Source organism: Capricornis sumatraensis, chromosome 8, assembly GCF_032405125.1.
Source record: "Capricornis sumatraensis isolate serow.1 chromosome 8, serow.2, whole genome shotgun sequence".
NCBI classification, from domain to species: domain Eukaryota; kingdom Metazoa; phylum Chordata; class Mammalia; order Artiodactyla; family Bovidae; genus Capricornis; species Capricornis sumatraensis.
Window position 1 is genome coordinate 82963935 of NC_091076.1, and position 25251 is coordinate 82989185.

The 25251-nt window shown below is 48.9% G+C and overlaps 1 protein-coding gene across 2 annotated transcripts in view; it reads right to left on the reverse strand.

Moving 5' to 3' along the window:
- Nucleotides 1-1728: 1728 nt before the first annotated feature.
- The window catches only part of PMP22 (peripheral myelin protein 22), a 28314-nt gene continuing 4791 nt past the window's right edge, over nt 1729-25251 (reverse strand). For both annotated transcript variants that reach the window (XM_068977862.1, XM_068977861.1), the window contains exons 3-5: nt 24358-24457; nt 9895-10035; nt 1729-3025 (exon numbers count right to left, since the gene is read on the reverse strand). In XM_068977862.1, the coding sequence (XP_068833963.1) occupies nt 2862-3025; nt 9895-10035; nt 24358-24457 (405 nt within the window). In that variant the 3' untranslated portion in view covers nt 1729-2861. The remainder of the gene's footprint in view (nt 3026-9894; nt 10036-24357; nt 24458-25251) is intronic.

Sequence of the window (25251 nt, forward strand, 5' to 3'; positions counted from 1 at the left end):
CATCGGTGCAAACTTACCCAATCTCTCCAAGTCAAAGCAGAGCGTGCGGGTTACTATCAGAAACCTTGGAAGGGAGAAGGCCTTCCATCACAGATGTTCAAAGACATGGGAGCACGAGGTGCCTGAAGGTGGCCTCATTCGACATCCTTGCTACTCAGAGTGTGATCTGGGCCGGCAGCACCGGTATCTCTCAAGCTCTAAGCTGGAAATACAGCACCTCAGTCTCCACTCAGGTCTGATTTTACAGGACTATAGGACTCTCAGGAGATTCACTAGCAGGTTCAAGTCTAAAAGCCCTGGACGAGCTCAGAGCTTGTCACCCCAAGCTGAATGCTGCCGTCACTGGTAAGGTTCTTTAAGGCTATCCAGGCAAGATGGGTCCCACCACCAGCACAAGGAACCTGCATCTCTGGGTGAGCCCTGCACAGGCAATTCTAATATGTAGGTATTGATTACCCAGAACAGCCAACATCTTCCAATATACCTCTAACATGACTTTGGGGATAAGTACTCATTTATAGAGCATTGTCTACCCACTGGTCCCTAGGATAAACATTTTACACACATTGAACACCTCCTTTTAATCTCCATAATCCTGTAAGCTTGGAATCAACATCTTCATCTCACAGATGAGGAAACAGAACCTTAGAGTTTAAGGAAACTGTCCGGCCTGACATAGCTGGTAAGGGGCAGAGGGTAGGTTCAAAGCCAAGGTCTCTAATTTATGTGTACCCTGAATATTCATTGGGAAGACTGATGCTGAAGCTGAAGCTCCAATACTTTGGCCACCTGATGCGAAGAGCCGACTATTGGAAAAGACCTTGATGCTGGAAAAGATTAAAGGCAAGAGGGGAAGGGGGTGGCAGAGGATGAGATGGTTGGATGGCATCATTGACTCAGTGGACATGAATTTGAGCAAACTGGGAGATATCGAAGGACAGGGAAGCCTGGCATGCTGCAGTCCATGGGGTCACAAAGAGTCAGACACAGCTGAGCCACTGAACAACAACAACATTGTAACAGAGTTAATTCTCTGCTGTGCCTGTCACTAAAATGTGACCTTGGAGATCAAGAAGTATGTCCATCAATATATGTGCTGGATAATGTTGAAGAATAGCAAGGTCATCATTAGCTCAAAGTATTGAGTAAAAGAAAATGCGTGAGTGAGACACAGCTTGGGACTCTGGAGCTGTCAGCACAGTGACCCCAGCGCCCTGGGGACAGCATGCGGAGAGCTCGTGCTGACTAACCTCTGACCTGAAAGTCTGGCCTCAGATCATCATCACGCAGGTGATCCACTGACAATCCACTGGATCACACCTGCCCCCCAAAGGTTAGGGACCAGCGCTGCTCATGCCAACATCTCATACATTACGTGAGTGTGTGCGGTGCTCCAGACCCCATGTGGGTCATCAGAGACCAGAACAGGAGAAAGACGGTTCAGCTAAATAACACTTGAGTCCCTCCAGCCCACTTATAGGGTCTGTTTGAGCCACAAGGGCTAGCCTCTCCAGCTAGCAGATGTTTGCACAGGCTCCTAGAAGGTGTAAGATACCCCCGGGAGCCTGGAAAAAGGTGACAATTCTGGTTCCTTAGCACCAAACTACAACCCAGATCATCTACCCAACAGCAGCTTCACGACCCTCTTCCATCTGCTCCAACACACACCTCACACCCTCGCCCACAAAAACCCGTGAGAGCTCAGTGAGTTACTCTGATGTTTATTTTAATGCATCTTAGTCCACACAGTTGGTATAAAATCAGAAAAAGCAAAGCAAAAAAAGAGGGAAAAAACAAGGTCTTGGAGTCTTGGCATCAGAAGGGCCCCGTATATACATCTACAGTTGGTGGCCAGTACGAGTCATTGCCAGACAGTCCTTGGAGGCAGAGGACAGTCTAGACTCCGCTGCATCCTGGGATCCCACCGTCCCAGGGGGTCTAGAAGCTTGTCCGGATGCTCCGACCAGAAGGAAATGTGGGAGTGATAAAGGCGGTGCATTGTTACGTATTATAGTAATAATAGCAGCCTAGCCAGGTACAAAAGCGGTTATAAACCATTTATATTACACAGAATTATTCAGGTCTCCATTCAACTTTATGTTGTAAAACTGTTAACTGAATTTCCAGTGAGGCGTTTAGATGATTAGTGATCGTAAGGAATGGTAAATACATAGCACCACTTCGTAGGTTTGTTGTCACCGATTTCTAACCTAGACGCGTGACTGGGACACCTCGTCCTCTCCAGGGCAAGGATTCCAAAGCCACAAGCCGCGATTCTCCGAGGGCTCCCGTTTGGGGGTTTTGTTGAGTGCAGGTAAGGCTGCACACAGAGGCGTGGGCAGCGCGTGTCTGTGTGTCACACAGCGGGTCACCCACAGTTAAAGGCTTTGGGCCATTCAGGGTTTCTACCCACACTTTGGTTTTCTAAATGAGGTGGAGTGGGAGGGAGGTAACTTCTTTCAGATGAAGGGGAAGGGGCGTGATGGGTTTACTTTCTTTCTGGGCAAAACAAAGAAAAATGAAAAAAAAAAAACTGAGCTTGATTATATGGTTAGGATGTCAAGTTCCTTAGCTACTTTAAGGTTCAACCCAAGGCTGATGGTCAACACGTAAAGCCAACAATGCTATGTACATATATGTAAAAAGTGTTATAAATAGGTTTTATAAACCGTCGGTATTATATACATCTTCAGTCAACACTAACCACCCCCCCACCCCCCGCACTGCTTTCTGTTTGGTTTGGTTTGAGTTTGGGGTTTTTGGCTAGCTTGTTTTTTTGTTTGGTTTTGTTTTCCTGGCTTCTGGTTTGCTTCCTCCCTCCCCATGTGAGCTCAGAGCCTCGGCCGTCCCATCCCCGGGCCTCATTCACGCTTCCGCAAGATCACATAGATGACACCGCTGAGAAGTGCCAGGGGGAAGGCCACCCAGGCCAGGATGTAGGCGAAGCCATAGGAGTTGTCCGAGTTGAAATGCCATTCCGGGTGCCGGACCGTGTAGATGGACGCTGCGCTCATCACGCACAGACCTGGGAAGGAGAGGGACCAGCTGGGAGTGAGAGGGGTCACCACGGGGCAGGGACCCTGCGCCACCCCCAACCCGGACTCCCCAAGACCCCGGGCACCTCCCACACCCACTCTGCTCTTCCCCCAAACTCCAGCTCACCTCACACTTGCACACACACACACCGCACACACACACACACACACACACCACAGACACACACCACACACACACACACCACACACACACACACCACACACACACATACACACACACACATACATACCACACACACAGACACACACACACCACAGACACACCACAGACACACACCACACACACATACCACACACACACACATACATACCACACACACAGACACACACACACACCACAGACACACCACACACACACAGACATAACACACAGACACACCACAGACACACACCACACACACACACACCACACACACACACACACACATACATACCACACACACAGACACACCACAGACACATACACACACACACATACATACCACACACACACAGACACACACCACACATAGACACACCACACACACACAGACATAACACACAGACATACACCATACACACACCCACACACCACACACCACACACACACACCACACACTCACACCACACACACACACCACACACACACACCACACACACACACCACACACACCACACACACACACACCACACACACACACACCACACACTCACACACACCACACACACACACACCACACACACACACACACACACACGCACCACACACACACACACCAGGGCACCCTTCTCTCTTTCTTAGGAAGAAGGATGTAGGCTGCAGGGAGAGAAGGCAAGTCCATCTCAGACAGGAATCTGCCACCAGTTCAGAACTGCGAGGAGGAACGGGAAGGTTCAGGAACCAGCAAACAGTCTCGCTCTGCGTCCAGTCCACCTGCCCCAGCTCACGGGGCCCCTCAGCCTCTCTCCTGCCTCATCTCCCTTAACTGTCACCCACGGCCAGTCAACATGAGGGCACCAGCGAGAATTCAGGTGGCAAGAGAAGCCCGTCCATCTCTTTGCAAAGATGGCTGGCTGTGGAGCCCCTGGAAGCTGTGAAACGTTCCACAGATGGGTGGTAGCGGTCTCTGAAACCACGGAAAGCGACACTTTATTTATCTGAGTGGCACTCACGCCAAGCACAGGGCAGAAGGCTGTGCTGACCCCCGTAGCAGGATCAATACATGAGAGACAGAGCAGCAACGCCCGTGGGCATCGCTGGGCAGACAGAGGAACACGTGGAGAGGAACACGGTGGTGCGGGAGGAACGCAGGAGGAGGGACACAGCCAAGACAGGAAGCCGTCACGGACAAGCTTCCTGGCGCCGGGTCCCTTTCAGCTACCCATGGTCCCCCAAGGTTGGTCTGCAGCCCAGACGAAGGTGAGAAGGTCTCAGATGGGCAGACTGGTCAACCCACCCCTGCTTCATTGATCATGCAGCCTTTGGGGTGGGAGGGACAAGAAAAACCTCCACCTGGGACCTCACACAGCAGGCAAGTTCCAGCGTGACAGTCCCTGCCCACGAGGACGGTCAGCATCCCTGCGGGGAGGGGTCCAGTGAGGTCAGCGCCCCAGCCCCAGCAGCACAAAGGCCATTCTGTCCCCTCCTGAACACAGGGGCTTTGACAGGCTCTGAGTGACTCTATTATGAGTCCAGCAAGCATGTGGGATGCCTGTGGGTCCAGGGCCCCCCAGGCCGGACCACCTACATCTAACCTCACTGCTATTTGGGCTATTTCACTGGACACTGTGGCTCTGTCTGAAAAAAGTGCAGAGGTGGGAATGTGTCACGTTCAGCGCCCCGATAAGACTGTTCTTCTGCAAGTCCGAGAGAGGAGACTCCCACTGCATTGCCCCCCGCCTTGAGAGAGCCACACAGTAGGCCTGGGACCCCCAGGGGGTCAGCTCCAGGACCTTCCACCTCCTGAAAGCCCGGGAGACACAAAAACATCTGTGTCCATGGGGATGTCATAGGTGGTGAACTGTCATGGAGGGGAAGGACAGTGTCGACCTGCTGGAAACACACTGTATTTGCCTCGAGGTCCATGGCTCACCTCAACAGTGTGCTAATTTATTGTCTGACCTACCTAATGAGGGCGGAGCTCTCAAAGGGGAGGCCTGACCAAGGGAGAGGGAGGTTTAAACAGAGCATCCGAAGGGTAGGATGGTGCCTCCCCTCTTGGCAGGGCTTCCGGATGGGGCCCATGTCCACCCAGCATGGAGAAATGCCAAGACACCTGTGCGGACCAGCTGGGCCCAGAATTCCCCAGCAAACAAAAACAGCAAAGGGAAAACACTCCATCTGTGACCTGGGGGACCGGGAGAAGCAGGACGCACAAGTGCAGTGACTGAGTCGATGCCTTAATTATGTGACATCCGCCCTGGGAGAATCTCAGAAGTAAAGGAATTTGTGCTTCGCTTCAAGAAGCCGTAAGCTTATACACTTACAAAGCCAATGAGAAGAGACACACTTGATAATTATTGTTGTCGGAAGACTGATGTTTTAGGGAATATATCATTATGAGGCTGTCTGTGTGCAAAGTAACAGACGTGCCCTGGAATACAGAACAGGCAGTGCCATACAGGAATCCCGAAAAGTCAAACACTAACCCCCATAAGGGGACTGTGGCTCGTGTTCTCAGCCACCAGTAGGTGGTGATGCATTTATGAAGGTTCCCATAGAATAGGTAAGCCACTGTCCCTCCTTCCACTCTCAGCCTCCAAGTGACCCCTGCACCCTCACACATCACCCCCCAGCCTCACAAAGAATTGATATCTCCTTGGCTGGGCCAGGGCGACAGCTGGGATGAGTCACCCAGAACCAGCGTTTCTAAACGTGGTCTCCAACTTAAATCGACTTCATACCACTCAGAACAGAAAAGGCATTGGGTTTTTATTCCTCCCCCCAGGTTTTCATTCTAAATGCCCTTCTGTTGCTGTTCAGCAGCTAAGTTGTGTCCAACTCTTTGCGACCCCTTGGACTGCAGTCTGCCAGACACCCCTGCCCTGGGATTCTCCAGGCAAGAATACTGGAATGGGCTGCCATTGCCTTCTCCAAGGGATCTTCCCAACCTAGGGATCAAATCCGCGTCTCCTGCGTTGGCAGGCGGATTCTTTATCATTGAACCCCCTGGAAAGCCCTTTTTAAAAGCACCCCCTTTAAAAAAAAAATGTGATTCTGATGTGCAGCTAAGATTGAGAAGCACCAAAGAGGATGATGGGGGGCCTCTCGAAACATCTTCAGGAAACAGCCAAACTGAGAAATATGTAATCAAGGAGAGATAGTTCTAATAGGTGAGACTCTCAGCTTATTATAAGTGGAGAAGGGATGATGCAGCAAGACAGGCAGCGCCAGGCAGAGACGGCTCCCAGGTCTGTAGTCAGCGGAAGAGCTCCACATAACCTTTTACCTGCCTTCCCTGCGTGCTCACGCGCGTGTCTGGACTCCACATAGCCAGGCCCTCTAGCTGCAACAGCCCCGGGGATGCTCAGCGGATTCTAGGGGCTTCCACCCAACAGGTTGCAGTGTGTGAAGAAGCATCTCCCCTGCCCTGAGTGGACCTTGCCTGCAGTGGCCGACATGCCTGTGGACCGCACCCCACAACTGTGGACCTATTTCCTTCTTTCCTCCCTTCCTTACTCCGTTCTACTCTTTTTTGTTTACTGCTTGGCTGTTTTGCTTTTCTGATTTGTTCCTTGATATTTAGGGGTAATTTCTCGGCCTATCACCAGCCTTTATCACCAACGACCCTCCCCGAACTGTCTCCCTAGTTTGTTGCTATTGTTGTTCAGCCACTCAGTCGTGTCCAATCCTTTGCAATCCCATGGACTGCAGCATGCCAGGCTCCTCTGTTCTTCACGGTCTCCTGGAGTTTGCTCAAATTCATGTCCATTGAGTTGGTGATATCATCCAACCATCTCATTCTCTGCCACCCTCTTCTCCTTTTGCCTTCAATCTTTCGCAGCCTCAGGGTCTTTTCCAATGAGTTGGCTCTTTGTATCAGGTGGCCAAAGTATTGGGGCTTCAGCTTCAGCATCAGTCCTTCCAATGAATATTCAGGGTTGATTTCCTGTAGGATTGACTGGTTTGGTCTCCTTGCAGTCCAAGGGACTCTCAAGAGTCTTCACCAGCATCATAGTTCAGGAGCATCAGTTCTTTGGCACTCAGCCTTCTTTATGGTCCAACGCTCACACCCATACATGACTACTGGAAAAGCCATAGCTTTGACTAGATGGACCTTTGTTGGCAAAGTGATGTCTTTACCTTTTAATATGCTGTCTAGGTTTGTCATAGCTTTCCTTCCAATGAGCAAGCATCCTTTAATTGCATGACTGTAGTCACTGTCCCCAATCTCCCTAGTTCCTGGATCCTTTAGCTCATGAGATGAGAAACACACAAGAGCAGGGTTGTCAGATGCTAAAAGTCACGAAATCTCTAAGGGAAGTCCCCACTCTCTTAGATCCCAACTAGAGTGAAAAGATGCTTCAGCAAGTTCAAATGCAACATTCTAGAGAGTTGAGGTTTCTTAGACCAGCTCTCGGGTTCTTTTGCCCGGAGGGAACAAGCACGGAACACTCTTAGACGTATAGAATACAACTGCTATTCTGGATCAACATTTCTAGTTCAGTAGCTTCCTATTCACAGATGGACTGCTAAGCTGACAAACCAATAACCGAAAATGAAGTCTCATGAGAGATAAGAAGCTAGATCTGGAAGGGATAATGCAAGAACAAATCAAGGGCTTCTAAATTCAGAGGTTTCTGTGGCAGAGTACCAAACTGCTTGGACTGAGTTCGGAGAAGAATCCAAATGGTGAAACAAGTAGGAATGAGTAAATAAACTTTAGATTAGAAAAACTCAATGCCTAAGAGTGTTCGGACTGCAAGGAAGTACTCATCTCCGGACTCTAGTTTTGACTGAAAATGACCTTGCTAAAAAGACATTGTTAGAGAATTTTAAGCTAAAATATCTCAGAGGAAAAAAGATAACATACTCCCTGCCTTGACATGCCCCTTCAACAGTAATAAGTTCACTCCATCTGATGTTTTCAGTCTAACTACTCATCAGTTCTGACACAGAGACTCATTCATCACAGATGTTTGGGAACTTGGGGATCAAAAAGGATGTAGATTTGAACTCATCCTCCATGGCCAATCAGGTTCAATGAAAGATCACATAAAAAGTAGTTTCTGCCTTGGATCTTGTGTTCATTAAAAACTGGAGTGGATTCTGAATCTCTATATATTCATTCCACGTGGGATGGGAGGGAACAGGGACATCCTAGTGTCTGTGCATGAGCTGTGCTTTCATGTAGCCTCTCCTAGTCTCAGCTTATTTATCAGTAACATAACAAGAATGTATAGAGCAAATATGAATATTTTATGAAACTTCCGCTTCCTAAGTCTGTGTCCCTTTTTCTTGAGGACACAGTCATTGATACAAAGGAGATGATCACTTCTGATATCAAACGGTAAATAGGGAGCCAAAAAAGAAATCCCAGAATACATCCTAGTTCTCTGTTACTTCTGGAAATGGGGTGACTGATGGTCTCTGCTCCTGACATCCCCAGAAATGATTTCTCATGGCAGAATTAGTACTTTAATAAAGCTGGCAACACCCGAGAAGCTTAGCTGGTATAATGAAACCTGTGCAACTAGCCAAGCCCTATTTGATTTTGAAATTCCAAACTGTGCACTTTGACCTGCTGTATTTAGGGATTTGAGGAGAAACAGTCTTCTTGTTTACTTCCTTTTTCCAGGGAAAGGTGACTCTCTGTCTTCTAGAAAAGGGTCATCGACGTCCAACTTCAGGCTGTGTCTTGTCATACAGCCCTGCATAAGCCATGAGATCTGCCTGCTCGTCCATCCATCCATCTAGGATATGTGGGCTGTTTTCAACCCTCCAATAACTGCTTGTGATCTAGCAACTAAACAAGAGATGCTACCCACTGCCCAATCAGGGGTCAGAATTGAGAATACTTTACAGTCCCCAGATGTACTCCAGCACACATGGGGTTTGTGGGTTATTAGCCTGGACTACAGAATCCACCACATCCACCTCCTATGTCTCTCTGGTGCCCGGAGAACTCAGTCAGCTGGTCATCGACAGACAGAAGGATAAGAGGCAACAAAGCGAGACAAGGGCCAGTATCCAGAAACAAGAGTGGGAGGGTGTCATGTCTAGGACTCTGCACACAGACCGTGTGAATAACCTGTGCGAAGGGGGTTGCTCGAGGCAGTTCAGAGAGAGGGCAGAGCAGACCTTGGTGTCACGGCCCCATGTCTGGAACTGACCATGCATTACGTGTTACACAAAAGGAAGATGCTGGTAAACAAGAGCCCAGTGGACTCCAGGGGCTGGAGTAAAGGAGAGAAAGATTCGGCAGGTGGCTCCACCACTGCTTAGAGAGGGAGACACGTGCCCTAGAGCAATCGGGGCAGTACATAGGGGCCATTTCCACACTGGAGCAGGGGTGCTTCCCAGGACACACAATATGAGCTACAGAAATCCAGCCTCGAGACTGGCCTCTGCTCTATGGACGCTCTCAACATTTACCTCCGAGGATGCATCCTGGACTGTAGCTCTGTCCCACGGATAGGGACCCTCCTTCCAGAGCCCCTAAGTCCTATTCCCCATTCACCCCTTTCCATGGAGAGTTCCCAGATTCACACCCACACACACCCCTGTGCTGTATGAAATCCATCCAGGGGGAGGGCTCACGCACGTCAGTCATTCTGGAGCCACGCCCACCTGACTGACCATCCTGCATGCAGTCTGGGGGCCCCAGCCCCCACGGGGACTTGGTTCTCTCCAACTTACCAGCGAGGATCTGGAAGACCCCAGTGATGTAGAACCGGCCGCCCTTGGTGAGGGTGAAGAGCTGGCAGAAGAACAGGAACAGAGACAAAACGCTGAAGATGATGGACAGGATCATGGTGGCCTGGACAGACTGCAGCCATTCTACGGGAGGAGACACAGGGTTAGGAAAAGGCAGTGCGGGCCAGCCACAGGGGCGGGGCTCTGCCAGGGGGCGTGGTCTGGGCAGCAGAAAGCCACACCCACCCCCAGGCAGGAGCAGCAGCCCTCTTCTGAATGAAACTCAGGCTATTCACTTTCCCACTCTTAAAAGTCATTCTTTATTTCATGCTTTCTTTTGGAGGAAAGAAAAGAGGTATTAATACATGTTTAATTGTAGACATTTTAAGAAAAGGTTGTAAGAAAATACTCAGTCCCACCGCAAGGAGCTAAAATCAAGTTAAAATATATTAAATTTCCTTCCAGTCTTTTAGCCAAATGAGTTACTTACACAGATATGCGTATGTTCAAGGGGCTCTGAACCCTGCCCTCTGCCTCCTCTCTCTCTCTGTCCTCAGGGGGTTTGAAGGGCTTCTTGGAGCCCCTGGATTCTAAGAATAGTTCCAAACCACCGTTCAAAATGTCAGCATCCCCCAAGGAGTCAGAGAGATCCTGGGGAAGGCTGGGACGAAGAAAATGACGTTGGAGCCAAGACTAATTGTGTAGAAAGTTGGAAGAAGATGCTGATGGGAAGAGCATGCTTTATTTAGCTATGAACCACTCGCTCAGCCACACTGTGTCTGTTCCCAGCTCATCTCAGAGAGGTCAGCGCTCAGTCTGGTCATCAGATAGGAGCACAAATGACAATTCCTTATCTTAGCTGAACCATCAGCCTTAGATCAAATCTCCAAGCGTCCAACTGAAATTCAGGCAAGGAAGAGAACTCTGTAGTTCACCCTCTACTGCAAGTGAATGTCAATTCCAGAAGGAACCGAGAAGAGGCAAAAACCTGGGTTTGGCATCAGAGACAGGAACCCGCCAGGTTCCCCCGGAGACCTCCAGGGGCCTTGTCATCCTTCCTTCCTGCACCCCTCCTTCCAAGTGCCAAAGAATCCTGGGAGTGGGTGCTGCCCTAAACAAGGAAGATCAGATAGAGAAGACCCAGGGTCTGCTCCTCCACAGTCAGGAACAGACTAATGTACACTGGCTTAGAAAAATACATGCCTGTGCTTAGCACGGTAGGAAAAAACGTGAAATCTGGATGGCTTATCATCAATACTTCACAAAGATGACCCTGGTTTGAGTTGCAAGTAGTTCATGGAAGAATTTTAAGGATGCTGATTAGGTCAACTGTGACTAGAGTTTCATGGAAGACTGGAAGAATCTTCTGGAAGCATTTAGAGTTGGAAGAAGCCTGTGGGATCAGCTAACCCAGGCCCTCTGTACTGAGAAAGATTTCCGGAGATGTTCAACTGAGCCCCATTGGCATGGCCAAGGTTGGGAGGCCCTTGGTTCTAGTCTGGTGTTCTTTCTACCTTGATGGACCATATACTTTTTTTTTAATCTTTGCCATTTCTTTGTCAATTAAGGTTAGAAAAGGATATCTAATGGGCTGTGAGCCATCCTGACTTCATTTTCACATCTCTCATTGAACCACATCTCTCATTGAACCACTCTACCCAGTGTAGTAGGAGAAGGAAATGGCAACCGACTCCAGTATCCTTGCCTGGAGAATTCCATGGACAGAGGAGCCTGATGGGCTACAGTCCATGGGGTCACAAAGAGTTGGTCATGACTGACTGACCTTCACTCTGAGCGACTATCACTCACTCACTCACTCACACCCAGTGCAGTGGTTCTTCTGGAGGAGCAGTCTGCAACAAACCTACTGCCGCCATAATATTATCTTTTTAATATTTATTTTAATTTATTTATGTGGCTGCACTGGGATCTTCATTGCAGTATGTGGGATCTTCAGTTGCAGTATGTGGGATCTCGTTCCCTGTCCAAGGATCAAACCCAGGCATCCCGCATTGGGAGCATGGAGTCTTAGCCACTGGACCGCCAGGGAAGACTCTACATTTTGAATAAAGCAATTATCCAGCAGTCTGGTAGGTGAAGCTGGAAACATAAGGAAATCTGAGCCACAAAAACAAATCTAGAACTAAGCATAGAACTAAAACAGAGATCATGGGGAATGTCCTTCAAGGCACACCCTTAGAAGGAGCACGGCTGGTGCGGGCAACAGCCTAGATTTCTTTCTCCAATTCTGAGATCTTTTCCTTGGTCTCTGCCTCCACTCTCATTAATAACAGAAACTTCTGCCAGGCCTCACATTTACAGAAAACTCAAAATCATACAAGTTAAAACTACATCCATAGGAAAAGTCTCTTAAATTTAATAATGTCACTAAATTCTTCTCAAAACTTCTTTTACCAGGAACTTGAATTGTAATGCCAACCCCATTACAACTGAGTTAATTTTCCATAAGTTAGTTCTCTAATCAAACCAGAATTAAGGAATCAAGGGAGTTTTTATTCAGCGGGCCTTGGCTAAAAATCTACTGTTTTGAGCTCTGGGAATACAAAGTTGAAGAAGAAAGTTTTCAACCTGAAGCACAATAAATAACACACACTCATGATGAAAGTAGGATAAATCCAACTATATTATCAGTCACAGTGATGTGAATCATTATAAGATGTAGAATTCCATCCTGAATTATGTAATTCCTATCTAGAGTCTGATATGAGAGAGACACCTAAAACCAACAACAGTTAGAAGTTAAAACATTTTTTAAAAGAGGCACCAGGCAAATTAACAAAAAGATATAAATAATAATAGCATCAGACAAATGGAATTCAAACTGAAAAGATGAAGATGGCCAAAGAGGGATATTTCATAGGATAGTTCATGGTATTTCCAGTTTATCATAAAGAAACAAAAGTCATAAACCTCTGTGCACAGTGTGACCTGGAAAATATATAAAGCAACAAATGACTGAAGTATAAGATGAAACTGATACAGCTACAAGCACAGTGGGAGACTTCAGCATACCTCTCTCAGAACAGGTAAATCAAGTAGATCAAAAATATGATAAGATATGCATTATTTTATGTCTCTATAGTGATGATAAAATTCTCAAACACACATGGGATAGTCTTACCAATTACGCAGTAGGCAACAACAAAAAAACCTCAATAAATCTCAAAAGAAAGCACACAGGATGTAAATACAACTAAAGAAATACAGAAAGTAGAAATTCAAAACAAACCAGCCAAAATAAATTTGGAAATGTTAAAAGACTACTCCAGATAATCCCTTGGATAAAGAGATCAAGATGAGAAGTTACCCTTTCTTCAGCAAGGAATGCTACTGACCGTATGTACCTTAAACCTACAGGCTGTGGCCCCAGCCAGGCTAGGCCATGTGCTCCATCAAAACAGGCCTGGGTACCCCCTGCTTAACTGGCTAACAAGAGGGACCAACTACCTCAGAGGACTGTGTAATGTTCAAATAAGAATGTTGATGTAAAAGCTCTGTACAGTACAAATAACCGCATTAAAAGGCTGAGCTCAGGGGGAGTAAATTACTAGCTGTAGACGATGGTGGAGGATGGGGAGGGGGTCCTTAGGGTATCTTTATCTAGGCCACACCAAGGAATAAGGTGGACAACTGCATCCACATGAGCCATTATAGTGTGCCAACCAGAATGCCATTTGAGAGCAGAGCCCGTTTCAATACAATTCTGATACCAGTTCTTATGAGAGCTTCAGCACAGAGGTTGGCAAATTATCTGCGAAGGGTCAAACTGTAAATAGTTTAGGCTTCTCAGGTCATATGGTTTCCATGGCAACTGCTGAAGTTTGCCATCTTAGCACAAAATCAGCCTCATTCAAAATGTAAATGAGTGGGTGTGGCCTGTTCACCTTAAAATCTTATCTACACAGTCAGGCAGTGGACCCAGCTGGATCTGCAGGCCATTGCTTGCCAACCTCTGTTGCTGCTGTTCAGTTACTAGGTCGTGTCCAACTTTGTGACCCCATGGACTGCAGCACGCCAAGCTTCCCTATTCTTCACTGTCTCCCGGAGTTTGTTCAAATTCATGTCCATTGAGTCAGTGATGCCATCCAACCATCTCACCCTCTGCCACCCTCTTCTCTTTCTGCCTTCAATCTTTCCCAGCATCAGGGTCTTTTCCAATGAGTCGGATCTTTGCATCAGACGCCAACCTCTACTATAGCCAAATACATCCAACGTACAGAAAACAGTAATTAGAGTGGAGAGACCTGGATGCAGAGGAAAATGCTGTCCACTGCAGTCCTGTTTTAGACAAAGTCAAATTAATGTGAGGCCAACATGCCAGGAGGCGAATCTGAACTTCTACCCAAGCCCCAGGCCAGTGATACTCTTTTCTCTCAAACTGCAAGTTCAGGGTCTTTGGCAGAGCCCATGACCAGCACCCACGGTCATTCTCCAGGCCTTGCTCAGTGCCCGGCAACTATTTATGGAATGCCCAGTGACAGCGTTTTAACCTCCAACGTTGGTGCCTAGCCCGGGAATTAAAACGTCCCGAAATCCTTGCAGACCTGCTCTTCTGACAAGCCTGTCAGGTAATAGGGTTGCTGACAGCTTTCTGATGTGGGCTAGGCCGTGGCAGCCAGCAGAGACCCGCTCCTCCTCGCCACAGAAGGGAAAGCTGGAGATGCCCAATGACCAAAGGTCAGATTCCTACCACCACAGCAGCTAAGCTATGAAGGAAATACATCTGCCCCCTCAGCTGTATTCTTAGCCCAGGGCCAACGAGCCGGCGAGCAGAGGGCTCAGGGAGGCTGCAGCCCTCTTCAGTGCACCGGCCCCTCTGCGTCCTTCTGCCTCCTTTCCTCCCAGCCTAGAGGCACACCCAAGTGTGCCCTCCCAGCCTTGAGTCCCACTCTGGCAATTCACAAAAGCTCTCTGACTCCACCAAGAGTGAAAGGAAGGGCAGTAGCAGTTGAGTCAGAGCATGAACTGGGGAGGCCAAGCCAGGAGGAGGGAGCCACTGGGGTGAATCACCGCTGGGGGAGTGAGAGCCGCCCTTGTCCAGAATGCTGGGCCATCTTTCAAAGCAGCTGACCCACCCGCTAACCTCCCTACCCGCTGTTGCTGTTGTTTTGTCACTCAGTTGTGTCTGATTCTTTGCAACCCCACGGACTGTAACCCTCCAGGCTCCTCTGTCCATGGGACTGTCCAGGCAAGAATACTGGAGCCGGTTGCCATTTCCTTCTCCAGGGGATCTGCCCAAGCCAGGGATCAAACCCACGTCTCCTGCATCGGCAGATGGATTCTTTACCACTGAACTAGCTGGCACCCTCCCCACTGACGTCCCACAAATTGCCACTTTCCTTCCTCCTTGGGATGGATGTCATTCCAGAGGCTGCTGACTTGCGAGCAGCCTCCATCCTATCCAGGAGGACTTTGCTGTATGTTTGCTTTGCCCACTGGCAGGAGCCGGATCAGGAACCAAGTGGTCCTTGCCCAGGGTTCCAGCTTCTTCCCATCCCACCCAGCTGGGAGCTCTGAAATTGGGCCCCAGGTTCATTTTCCCTGGGACCCACAAGGATGCAGCCAGAGGAGAAAGCCATATGGGGTCTTTCAGCCCACAGACCCTGGCCGGGAGCTCACAAGGATGAGGGAGACCATGGGGGAGGCTCTTTCAAGTCTAATCCTGGGGGGCATTTCAACTCCAGCTAAACCTCTGGCTGACGATGAGTGAACTCATGTTCCAGGCGCTCAGCTGCACCCAACACCGTCACTTGGTTAACTGCCCTCCTGACCAAGAGGCTTCCTCATGGGCAGAGGAATTTGTTCCAGAGTCTAATTAATACATGTGGTTTGACACCAACAGTCTTATTCCTGCTAGTCTTCAAACTGGAATAGGGAATATAATACAGTCATTGAGGTTCCGAGGTTACTGAAAATGTCCAGCTATTTCAGGCTTCCTCCGTTCCCTGGTTGGAAAACTCTAGTAACAGGAGGGTCAGGTTAGGCTGTGTTTCCCAAAACACTGTTGTTGATTAAACAGAAAAATGGAGGGCTTCCCAGGTGGTGCAATGGTAAAGAATCCACCTGCCAATGCAGGAGATGTGAGTTTGATCCTTGGGTCAGGAAGATCCCCTGAAGAAGGAAATGGCAACCCACTCTAGTATTATTGCCTGGGAAATCCCAAGGACAGAGAAGACTGGTGGGCTATAGTCCATGGGGTCGCAAAGAATCAGACACAACTGAGCCACCTAACACACACACAGAAAAAGAGAGGAAGTGGCTTCCATGGTCAAGTATATTAACGTCCCTCCTTGGACACTGCAACGTAAGGTACGCAAGGTTCTGAAAAGTCTTACCATTAAGAAGAAAAGCCTGAGTAGATTTTAAATAGTCTTTTCCAAATTGATTGATCAGAGAACCCTTTGTGTTGGTGTTGTCAAGAACACTTGAACATGTGGAGTCTGGCCACAGTGACTTCAGAAAGGAAGAGAGGAGAAAGATATTTCAATTGCCCAGGGGAGGTAGGGGATGTACAGAGAAGGGGATGCCTGGTGGAGGGAGGGGTTCAGGATCTTTGGGTTTAAATGGCATTCTCCATATGCAGACAATCAGAAGCCTTCTGTCCAAGCATCATGGAAATTAAGAGCCACCAGCCCCCCAAGCTCAGTAAACCATGCACTCTCCTCTCTCCCCACACCTACTGAAGTTCTACCCAATTTCCAAGGCCCAGCTCAAAGGCGCTGTCCACTCAAGATCCCCCCATGTCACAATTATATCCTGAATGAGAAGAGAACTCAGGATGCATGGGACGTGATGGGCAACCACCCCAGGTCTCGCCTCCACAGTTACCCTATTGGGTCATGAGGGCACTTGCCCCAGGTAACCAGATTTTGAGAGGCAGACCCCGTGCAGAAAAGCAGGGACTCATGGTGCCAATCCACTGGGGTGCTGAGAAGTTCAAAGTGTTATTAGTTGCTCAGTCGTGTCCACCTCTTTGTGATCTCATGGACTGTAGCCCACCAGGTTCCACTGTCCATGGGATTTCCCAGGCAAGAATACTGGAGTGGGTAGCCATTCCCTTCTCCAGAGCATCTTCCCGACCCAGGGACTGAACATGGGTCTCCTGCATTGCAGGCAGATTCTCAACTGTCTGAGCCACCAGGGAAGCCCAAGAAGTTCAAAAGCATGTTTGAAATCTAAGGAGTTAAATGATCCTTCAGCCTTTCTTTAGGTTTGGCATCCACAGAGCCTAGTGGGGAGGAGAATGAATGGGGTGGCCACAGGAGAGAGTCCCCCTCTCTCTGCATCTACCTGCCAGGCCAACCACAAGCCAGCAGCTGAGCGGTACCGGGAGGCCAATGCCTATGGTCCAGAGACAACATGTTACACAGGCGGGGATGGGGGACAGAGAACTGTCACCAGCACCAGAAAGGTCACTGCAAGGACAAAGCACCACCTGGAGAAGGGGAGACCCGGAAAGATAAAACCACAGCTTCCAGGGACACAACAGGGATTTAGACACCTTGAGGATGAGGTCCAAGCCTCCAGGCATGACTGAAGACAACCACAAACCACTGAAAATTTAGGGGATTGACGTGGCCTCAGCTGAGTGATTTCTTTCTTTTTTTTAAGTTGCTTTATTTTTTTATTTGCTGAACCATAAAGCATGTGGGATCTTAGTTCCTTAACCAGGGATCAAACCCATGCTCCCTGCAATGGGAGCTCAGAGGCCCAACGACTGTACCATGAGGGAAGTCCCACAGCTAAGTAAGTTCTTAATGACAGTATCCCACAGCAGTTCGACCCCTCTACATCATGGGCCCCTCCTCCCCAACCTTTCTGCCAGCTCCTTCCTGCCCCCATCAGCCACCAGATGTCACAAGACTCACACTGGACCCCTTACTCCTTCCACCTCTCCTCTCATCAATTCCCCTGCAGACATTAAATACCCTCCTACGAACACCGATGATCCCAAAGCTGAATGTCCATACCAGACGTCTACCCTCAGCCACAGATTCCTAAATCCAAGTGCTTGGCTGACACTGTACCTTCTCAATATATCAGCCAGAATGCGTTTTCAAAACACAAATCAAATCACACCACCCTTCTGCTCCAGACCCTTCCGTATGTCCGGGCTGGCTTTTTCAGCATCAGAGCCTGTCCTCTCCTGCCTGTAGCCTTACACTCAGTCAGCCCAGCACTGGTGGACACACCGGACTCCTCCCTGCCTAAGGACCTGGCCCTTTCCAGTACCTCCTGGAATATTCCTCCTGTGGTTCTTCATACAGCTGGTCCCTCCCATCTTTTAAGCCTCCGTCCATGTGACTCTGGCAGGAAGAGGCCTTCAGTGACCAGCTGCTTCCTCCCTAGTGGCGCCCTGCTATCCGTCGCTCTGGCTGTCTCCTGCAGAGTACTGTCTGCTGCCCACAGTGACTCATTCATCGTCTTTCCTCCATCTCCCCTGAGTAACTGTGAGCTCCATCCACTGGAGCAGGGATTGGTATTTCTTGTTCAGCTCCATCGGCTCGGTTTCTGGAACAGTGCCCAGTACCTAGCATACGCTCAGTCTAGTTAAAGAATGGATGAACGGACCACTCTGTTAGCTCTTTGAAATGAAAGGGAGTCTCTTGAAAGGTAGTGAGTCCCCTGTCACTGGTAGGATGAGCATATAATGGGTACATTGCAGAGGGGTCTGAAGTGAGTGACATGGGGCAGGGGGATGGGTCTGATGACCTCCCAAGCCCCTGCCAGCATCAGAGTCTATGTGTGTGTTGATGAGCGCACACTCAGAAGGCTTCCTGCCAGGCATCCTTTTCTTGAGTACCAAAAGACAGCATCCAGGCCCTCAAGCCACCCCATGGCCAATCCCGGCTTCTGAACTACAAAGGATGCTTTCTCAACACTGATAAAATCCTGGGAAAGCAATTTACATTTTTTAAAAAGCAAAGACTGAGCATCCAGCACCATATGGTGAGACACAGGTCTGCACAAGCCTCTGAATCTACTCCTAGGTGCTGGCATCTGATGAGAGACTCCAAGGGTTGAAACATCAGCATCAGGACGCCTCGTCCCACCCTGCACCTCCCTTGCCCGCCGGGATCTCCACATCCCACAAGTGTATGTAGAATCCAGAGCCATTGCTGGGGCAGAGCTTGTGGGTCAGCCCAGGGAGCCACAAAGATGCTAAATTGCAAAACATGAGCCCCTAAGTGCAGAGGGCCTCTTATGTTCTTAAAACTGTTGGCCAAAAGCTGAGCCACAGACGAGGAAATGGTCTGATGTCCTTGCTGAAATGGCAATGCCACCAAATGGATAAACAAGATAAACCTGGCGATCACAGGAGATACAGTCCCAGGAGACACAGAGCACTCAAGTCAGGGAGGGGCTCCTGAGACTGGCCGGACTTATTGTTTTCTGACTTTCAATCCACAGGCCTGGTCTAAGGCTGCCCACAACCTACTGCTGGCCATAAGGTTGCTACTGCTGGAAATAGAAAGGTGGGTTTCTTCTTTGTAAGATTTCTGACATATTCTGCCTTATAAATGCACAGGATTGTTACTCCAACTTGGAATAGAACAGATGAGAAATGCATACAAGACAGAGCAGGTCTAAATTAAATCATGAAACTTAGAACCCCATCCACATGCCACAGAGTCCTTCCTGGGATCTAGAAGACCCTGCAGGCTGGCTTGCTTCTCCATCCCCTGTGTTCTCTGTGCATCAGCTTTGCCAGGCTCCTTCCCGCCCCAGGGACCTTGTCCTCAGGAAGTCCCACTGTCTGGAATCTGCCCCCTGATGTCCCTGTGGCTGACTCCTTCCTGGTCATCCTCAAGAGATCATTTCCTCCCCACCTCAATCCCTCACCACACATCACCCTGCTTTATTCTCCTCATCCTTCCTATCACTGCCTCCTGATTACCCACATTTATTGACTGATCTGCCCAGTAAAATGGAAGTTCTCATCCACTGGCACCCTCAGTGTCTGCAGTGGAATCTTCTGCAGGACAGGTGTTCAGTGAATAGTCCTGAATGAAAGGACACAGGAGAGAAGGGAGGGGACCAGGGAGAAAGGGGAGAAGGGAGGAGAGAGGGCATCCTGAGGCAGGCAGTCCATGATCACTGAAGTGAGAGAAGGCTGAAATGCCAAGATGAAGGGGAGAAGAGATGGGGTGAGGTTTAATAGGAGCAGATCATTCAGGTAGACGTATGGACCTTAGCAAAGATGTTCATCTGAAGATGGAGACCAAATGGACCTCTGAGAGATTTTAAATTGAGAGTGATATGACAAGGTTGTATTTTTAAATATCATCCTGGATTCGATGTGCAAAATGAGGAACAACGAAGAGAGAGAGATCAGGAGTGAGAAGGCTGCTGCAGTGGCCCTGGTGCGATGTGGGTGGGGATGGCGAGTGACCAGTGGACCAGGATGATTCTGAGAAGGGAGAGGAGACACGTCCAGGCAGACTCTGAGTGTGAAGCTCACTGGACGGTGAGACAGCATCCACTAAAATACTGGAAACTGTCAAAGGGGGAGTCTAGGTGGAGGAGGGTGAAGGCTGGCTGGTTTGGGGACGCCTCTGAGACATCCCAGCAGAACTGTCCAGTGGGTGGCTGGCCAGGCTGGTCTGGAGGTCAGAAGAGAGGGCTAGACTGGGAGGAAACAAGGATTCCAGAGACATCATGAGACAGTAAGAGCTATGAATGACTAGGGGAGCGGAAAGAAAGAGAAGGGAGTCGAAGGGTCATCCGATTGCCAACACAGGTCACTGTGCTGCTGAAGGGACCCAGGACACGGCAGAGATGGACTGTCTGCAGAATCCGAAAGTAACCGGGCTCCACTCTGAAACAGCACAGGACGCACCAGAGCTATTGTCAGAGTATGACTGGGTATGGACAAGGGTGGTCACAGCCTTGAAGAGAAGCCAGGCTTACTGGGAGGTGCTTGCTATTAAATTTCTGTGAATCGAGAAGTCATGCTTCCCATGAAGTCAAATGACTCCATCCTCAGCCTCCCTTGACACTAGGTGTGGCTCTGTGACTGACTTCCAGGAAAAGACAAAAACAGAAGTGTGTGGTCTATCTGAAGATGTTTCTCTATTCTGTGGCTTGAAGCAGAGATGAAATGGCTGGCGCTGTAGCAGCTGTCTGCTCCATAAGGATTAGACAAAGAAATGAGGTAGAAAGTGCCTATGGCTCTGATAGTTTCTTGGAATTGCCATATCTATGTTAGGCTGCCTATTTCCATACTTCTTTTGAAAGAGAGAGAAATAAACTATCTTATTTAAGTCACTATCGTTTAAAGATGTTTTGTTTTGTGGGGTCAATCTTAATCCCAGCCGGAGTGCTAGTCAGTTGTTGGTCTAATGCACCCCTCCATTGCCTTTCCCCTTGCTTTAGGTCGTGTCATTGCCTCGACAGGGAATTGCCTCCTCCTTGCCTGTGTTTATTTAAATCCTGCCCATCCTTTGGAGGATGGATCAAATCCCACCTCCCACAGGAGACCTGCCTTCCACTTCCTCCCTTGAACTCTGGCTCTGCCTACCTGCCCCCACTCCTCGGGCATCTGGCCTATGCTGTCTTCATCCCCCCGCAGTGATCTCCTGACTCCTCACAGAGCTCAGGACTATCAGGGCCAAAGTCTAGAGTCTACACGTCCTTGTATGCCCTGGGCCAAGAGGCATTCAAAACAAGGTCATGATAAATATTCCCTCACTGGCCTCCTTCACCTCTGCCTGTACCCAGTATCAGGAAAGAGCCAGGGATCTATATTCTAAAGGTATGTAAATGCATTTAGATAATGGAAAAGCAGACAAAGTTGAGGGCATTTAGTAAGAAATCTAAAACCAACTCTAATACAAAGAGGGAGTTCAAGGAAAATCTGTCTCCATCCAACTATGTAACATAGATGTTTGACTGCCATGCAGTCAATGCGGTGACAAGCACCATTCATATAAGGAAAAAAAAGAAGAATGAAGCCCTGCAGAGGCGCAGGGCTCCAGCACCACTCACGGAAAGACATGCCCCTTCAAAAAAATAGCAAGTCATGTAAACCAATGCATTTTCACATAACAAACTTGTCGACATATTCTTCACAAACAAGTATCAATAAAAAATTACTTTCAATGACTCAAATAAAAGGCATGTTTGAAACATTCTAAGAGCAAATACAAACCAAGGTGACCGGTTTATGACTAACAGGGTTCATCTGTAAAGGCAGTCTAATTTTTTTCTTAATTATGTATTTTTTTCACCTCTTGTTTGGCACAGAAATGGTTAAACCCAATCCAAAAGGCAAAGGAGGCCCAGTAGCTTCAAATCCATCAGAGCTTAGGCTGTAACACAAGTTGACCCATCAGAAGATGAGAACAGAGATACTGACCACTGGGGAAGCTGAAATGAAAACATCTTACTTAGAAGTTCAAGTGCAAACAAACACAGCTTGTCCAGAGCTCCTCAAAAACGCCCTTCCTGGGAGAGACGAGAAGGCACGAAGGCACGTGTAGGGGAAAAGCAGGATCTTGGAACCTCCCGCCCCAGGAAAGCAACAATGTGGATTTGGATAAAAACCCAGGATGAAACACTCCAAGGTCACTGTCAGCAAATCCAAGAAGATGAGCTAGCTGAGCGATGGGAAGTTCCCAATTGAAATGACACTGGTGCCTCTTTGGGAGCTGCTGGGAGGACAGTATAGCAGCCATTCCTAACTGACCGCGGCTGATGCAGAAGGCAGGCCAGCCTCATACAAATATCGCTGCCCTGCTGCAGTACAATTTAGATCCCTGCTCCTCTGCCGACTCATCCCTCTTGACACCCAGCCGGGTTGGAACATGCCTGCCAAAACTGCCCCTTCCGGGCCTGTGAGTGTAGAATCCCCTGCCAACTCCACATGGCCACACACCACTTGGGGGAGGTGCCAGTGGGTACTCAGGGTCTCAGGGAAAGCCAGCCCTTGTGGGCGGAGTCACCATGCATGGCCACCAGGTGTCAGTAGGGAGCAGAGCACCTCCCATTCTCAGCCTTCGGGGAACTTCAGCCAGACCTTGCCCAGGAGACACCGGATGCTGCGGCTTTGGGGCCAAGCAGTGCTCCGGCCACGTGCTCAGACACTCCTGAGGGTTTCAGTTACTTGGCTACCAACTCACCACGCAGCCTCAAGGGTGGTTTTAATTCAATATCCTTCACAGACTCAGAGAAGAGAATTAAGGACTGCTCCCTTCCACAAGGACTGGGGTCTCTCTTTCCTTGCCCCCAGGAAAGCAGACACATAAAACAGTGCTTTCTACTGCTTGGCTGTCCTCCTCGAGTAGTTCTAGCAGTTTCTCTTTATGCTGAGGTTAGAGATGTTTGGTTGGTGATGCTTCAGGGACAGTTTGGGTACATAGCCCAGAGAGGGAAAGTCCAGCAGTGAAACTGGACTGTGAGAAGCCAGAACCAATGGCCACTGCCCTGCCTGCCTTGTTCAGCTGCATCTGAAATGGTTTCTCTCACTGGCTACAGCATCTTCAACAGAAATATTTGATCAAGGGGCAGCTGCGGCCACACTGAAGCCTCATGTCCAGGCTGAGGACACACCTTTGGAACATGAGACTGTGAAGAGCCTGGCCCACTGTGTCCTCAACACCAGGCACTGTGGCCCCTGCCAGAGTTCACGCTGCCACCAGACACTTCCCAGCCACGAAAAAGGCTGTATCATATTTATTACTGCCTCTCTACATCCACAGACCCCAGGGCCCTGCTGAGCCCTCCCTCCCTCTGGATACTGCAAGGATCTAAGAGTGTGCTTCCACTGCCAATTAATCCCTTTAACCTGAACCCAAGAAAGCCTGGTTTCCAATATCTCACAAGCAAAGATGCTGAGGACAGAGTAAAACTACCCCCGGGCTCAGCTTGGGGGCATGCAAACAGTGTCAATGTGCCAGCTTGCAACAAGGAATCACTCTACAGCTCTGATGGCTAAATGGGATCTCTGAGGCCCAAGACCCAGAGAGGAAGTCCTGTAACTGGAGACCAAAAGGGGCCCATCAATCCCCGGCACAGCCCCTCCATCACTGCACCAGGAAGACCCAGGGCACTCCTGGATATTCCACCACCAAACCAAACTTGCTTATTGGATCAAAACTCCCAGCAGAATCTGCCTGAGATTTTGCATCACCATTGCTTATGCATCCACATTTTTTCACTCACTAAAAGAATTACACTAAGTGATGAGCAGGAACAGGAGGGCAGGTCTAGGGCTTCTCTCCAGGTAGAGAGAATGCACAATTCCCTGAGATCTCAGCTTAGCCAGTGAAGCTACCACCCCTCTCCTTTCATCTTGGCTTCCCAGCCCCTGGCCACATCTCACCCCAGCCCAGCAACACCGATCTAGCTTTTGAGTCTTCCAAGAACAAGTGCTTTTAGGTCTGGAGAGAGAGGCATGTCACAGACAGACCAGGACGAGTTTGTGGAACAAAAAACCATCCTCACCATTTGCTGATGACGAGAAACAGTGCTGGACACTGCCCATCGAGGAGGTGCTACAGTTTTGCCAGAGGTCAGTTGCGTGTCCATTGCCCACCATCCATTGCTGGAAAGAACCAGACGCAGTAAGTCAGAGGAGGCAGTGAGGAGTGACAGAGACGGGGAGGGAGAAGACCAAGGCAAGGCAAAGAGCAGCCTCATCGACTGTCCAACCAGAGCCCACGGTGCTAGAGAAAGGGGAGAGCTGGTTCTCTGGCCCAAACCTGTTTTCAAGGGGAAGGCCAGGGCTTTGCAAGTAAAAAGCACTTTGTAAGTGGAACAGAACCTCACAAATATGAGTTGCTCTGTGCCAAGGTGTGTACGGCAGTAGAAGGAGCCACGGACTTAAGCCAGGACACCTGCATCCAAGCCATCTCTCCTCCACTGATCTCCTGAGTGCCAGACCCCGTGCCACAGCCACTCTGAACTCATTTCCTTACTGGTAATTCCTGTCAACCTACAGTTAAGATGTTGGGAAGATGCTGGTAAGTGATGAATCAACTCATCAGTCCCCAACATAATTATTTTTCAATCTTTGAACCAAGCAAGAACATCATACCTGGGACTTGTCGTATATTAAGAAGTTAAGACCACAGTCACATGACTGCCCCAAGTCTGGGCTCATCTTTAAGAAAATAAGTTTAAAACCTACTGAGCTGGATGTCTGCTGATTTTGTAATGCAAGTTATCCCAACGATCTGTTTGTACTGTAGGAGGCTTTTCTAAGAAGGTGCCCTGTCCACAGCACAAAACAGACCTGAGACTATGAACCATTAAGGAAAATCTAATTTTAACTTGCCAGTTTCAAGTCCTAAAGGCCGTAGTATGAACTAAGTCATCCATCTGATGGATGCTATTTGG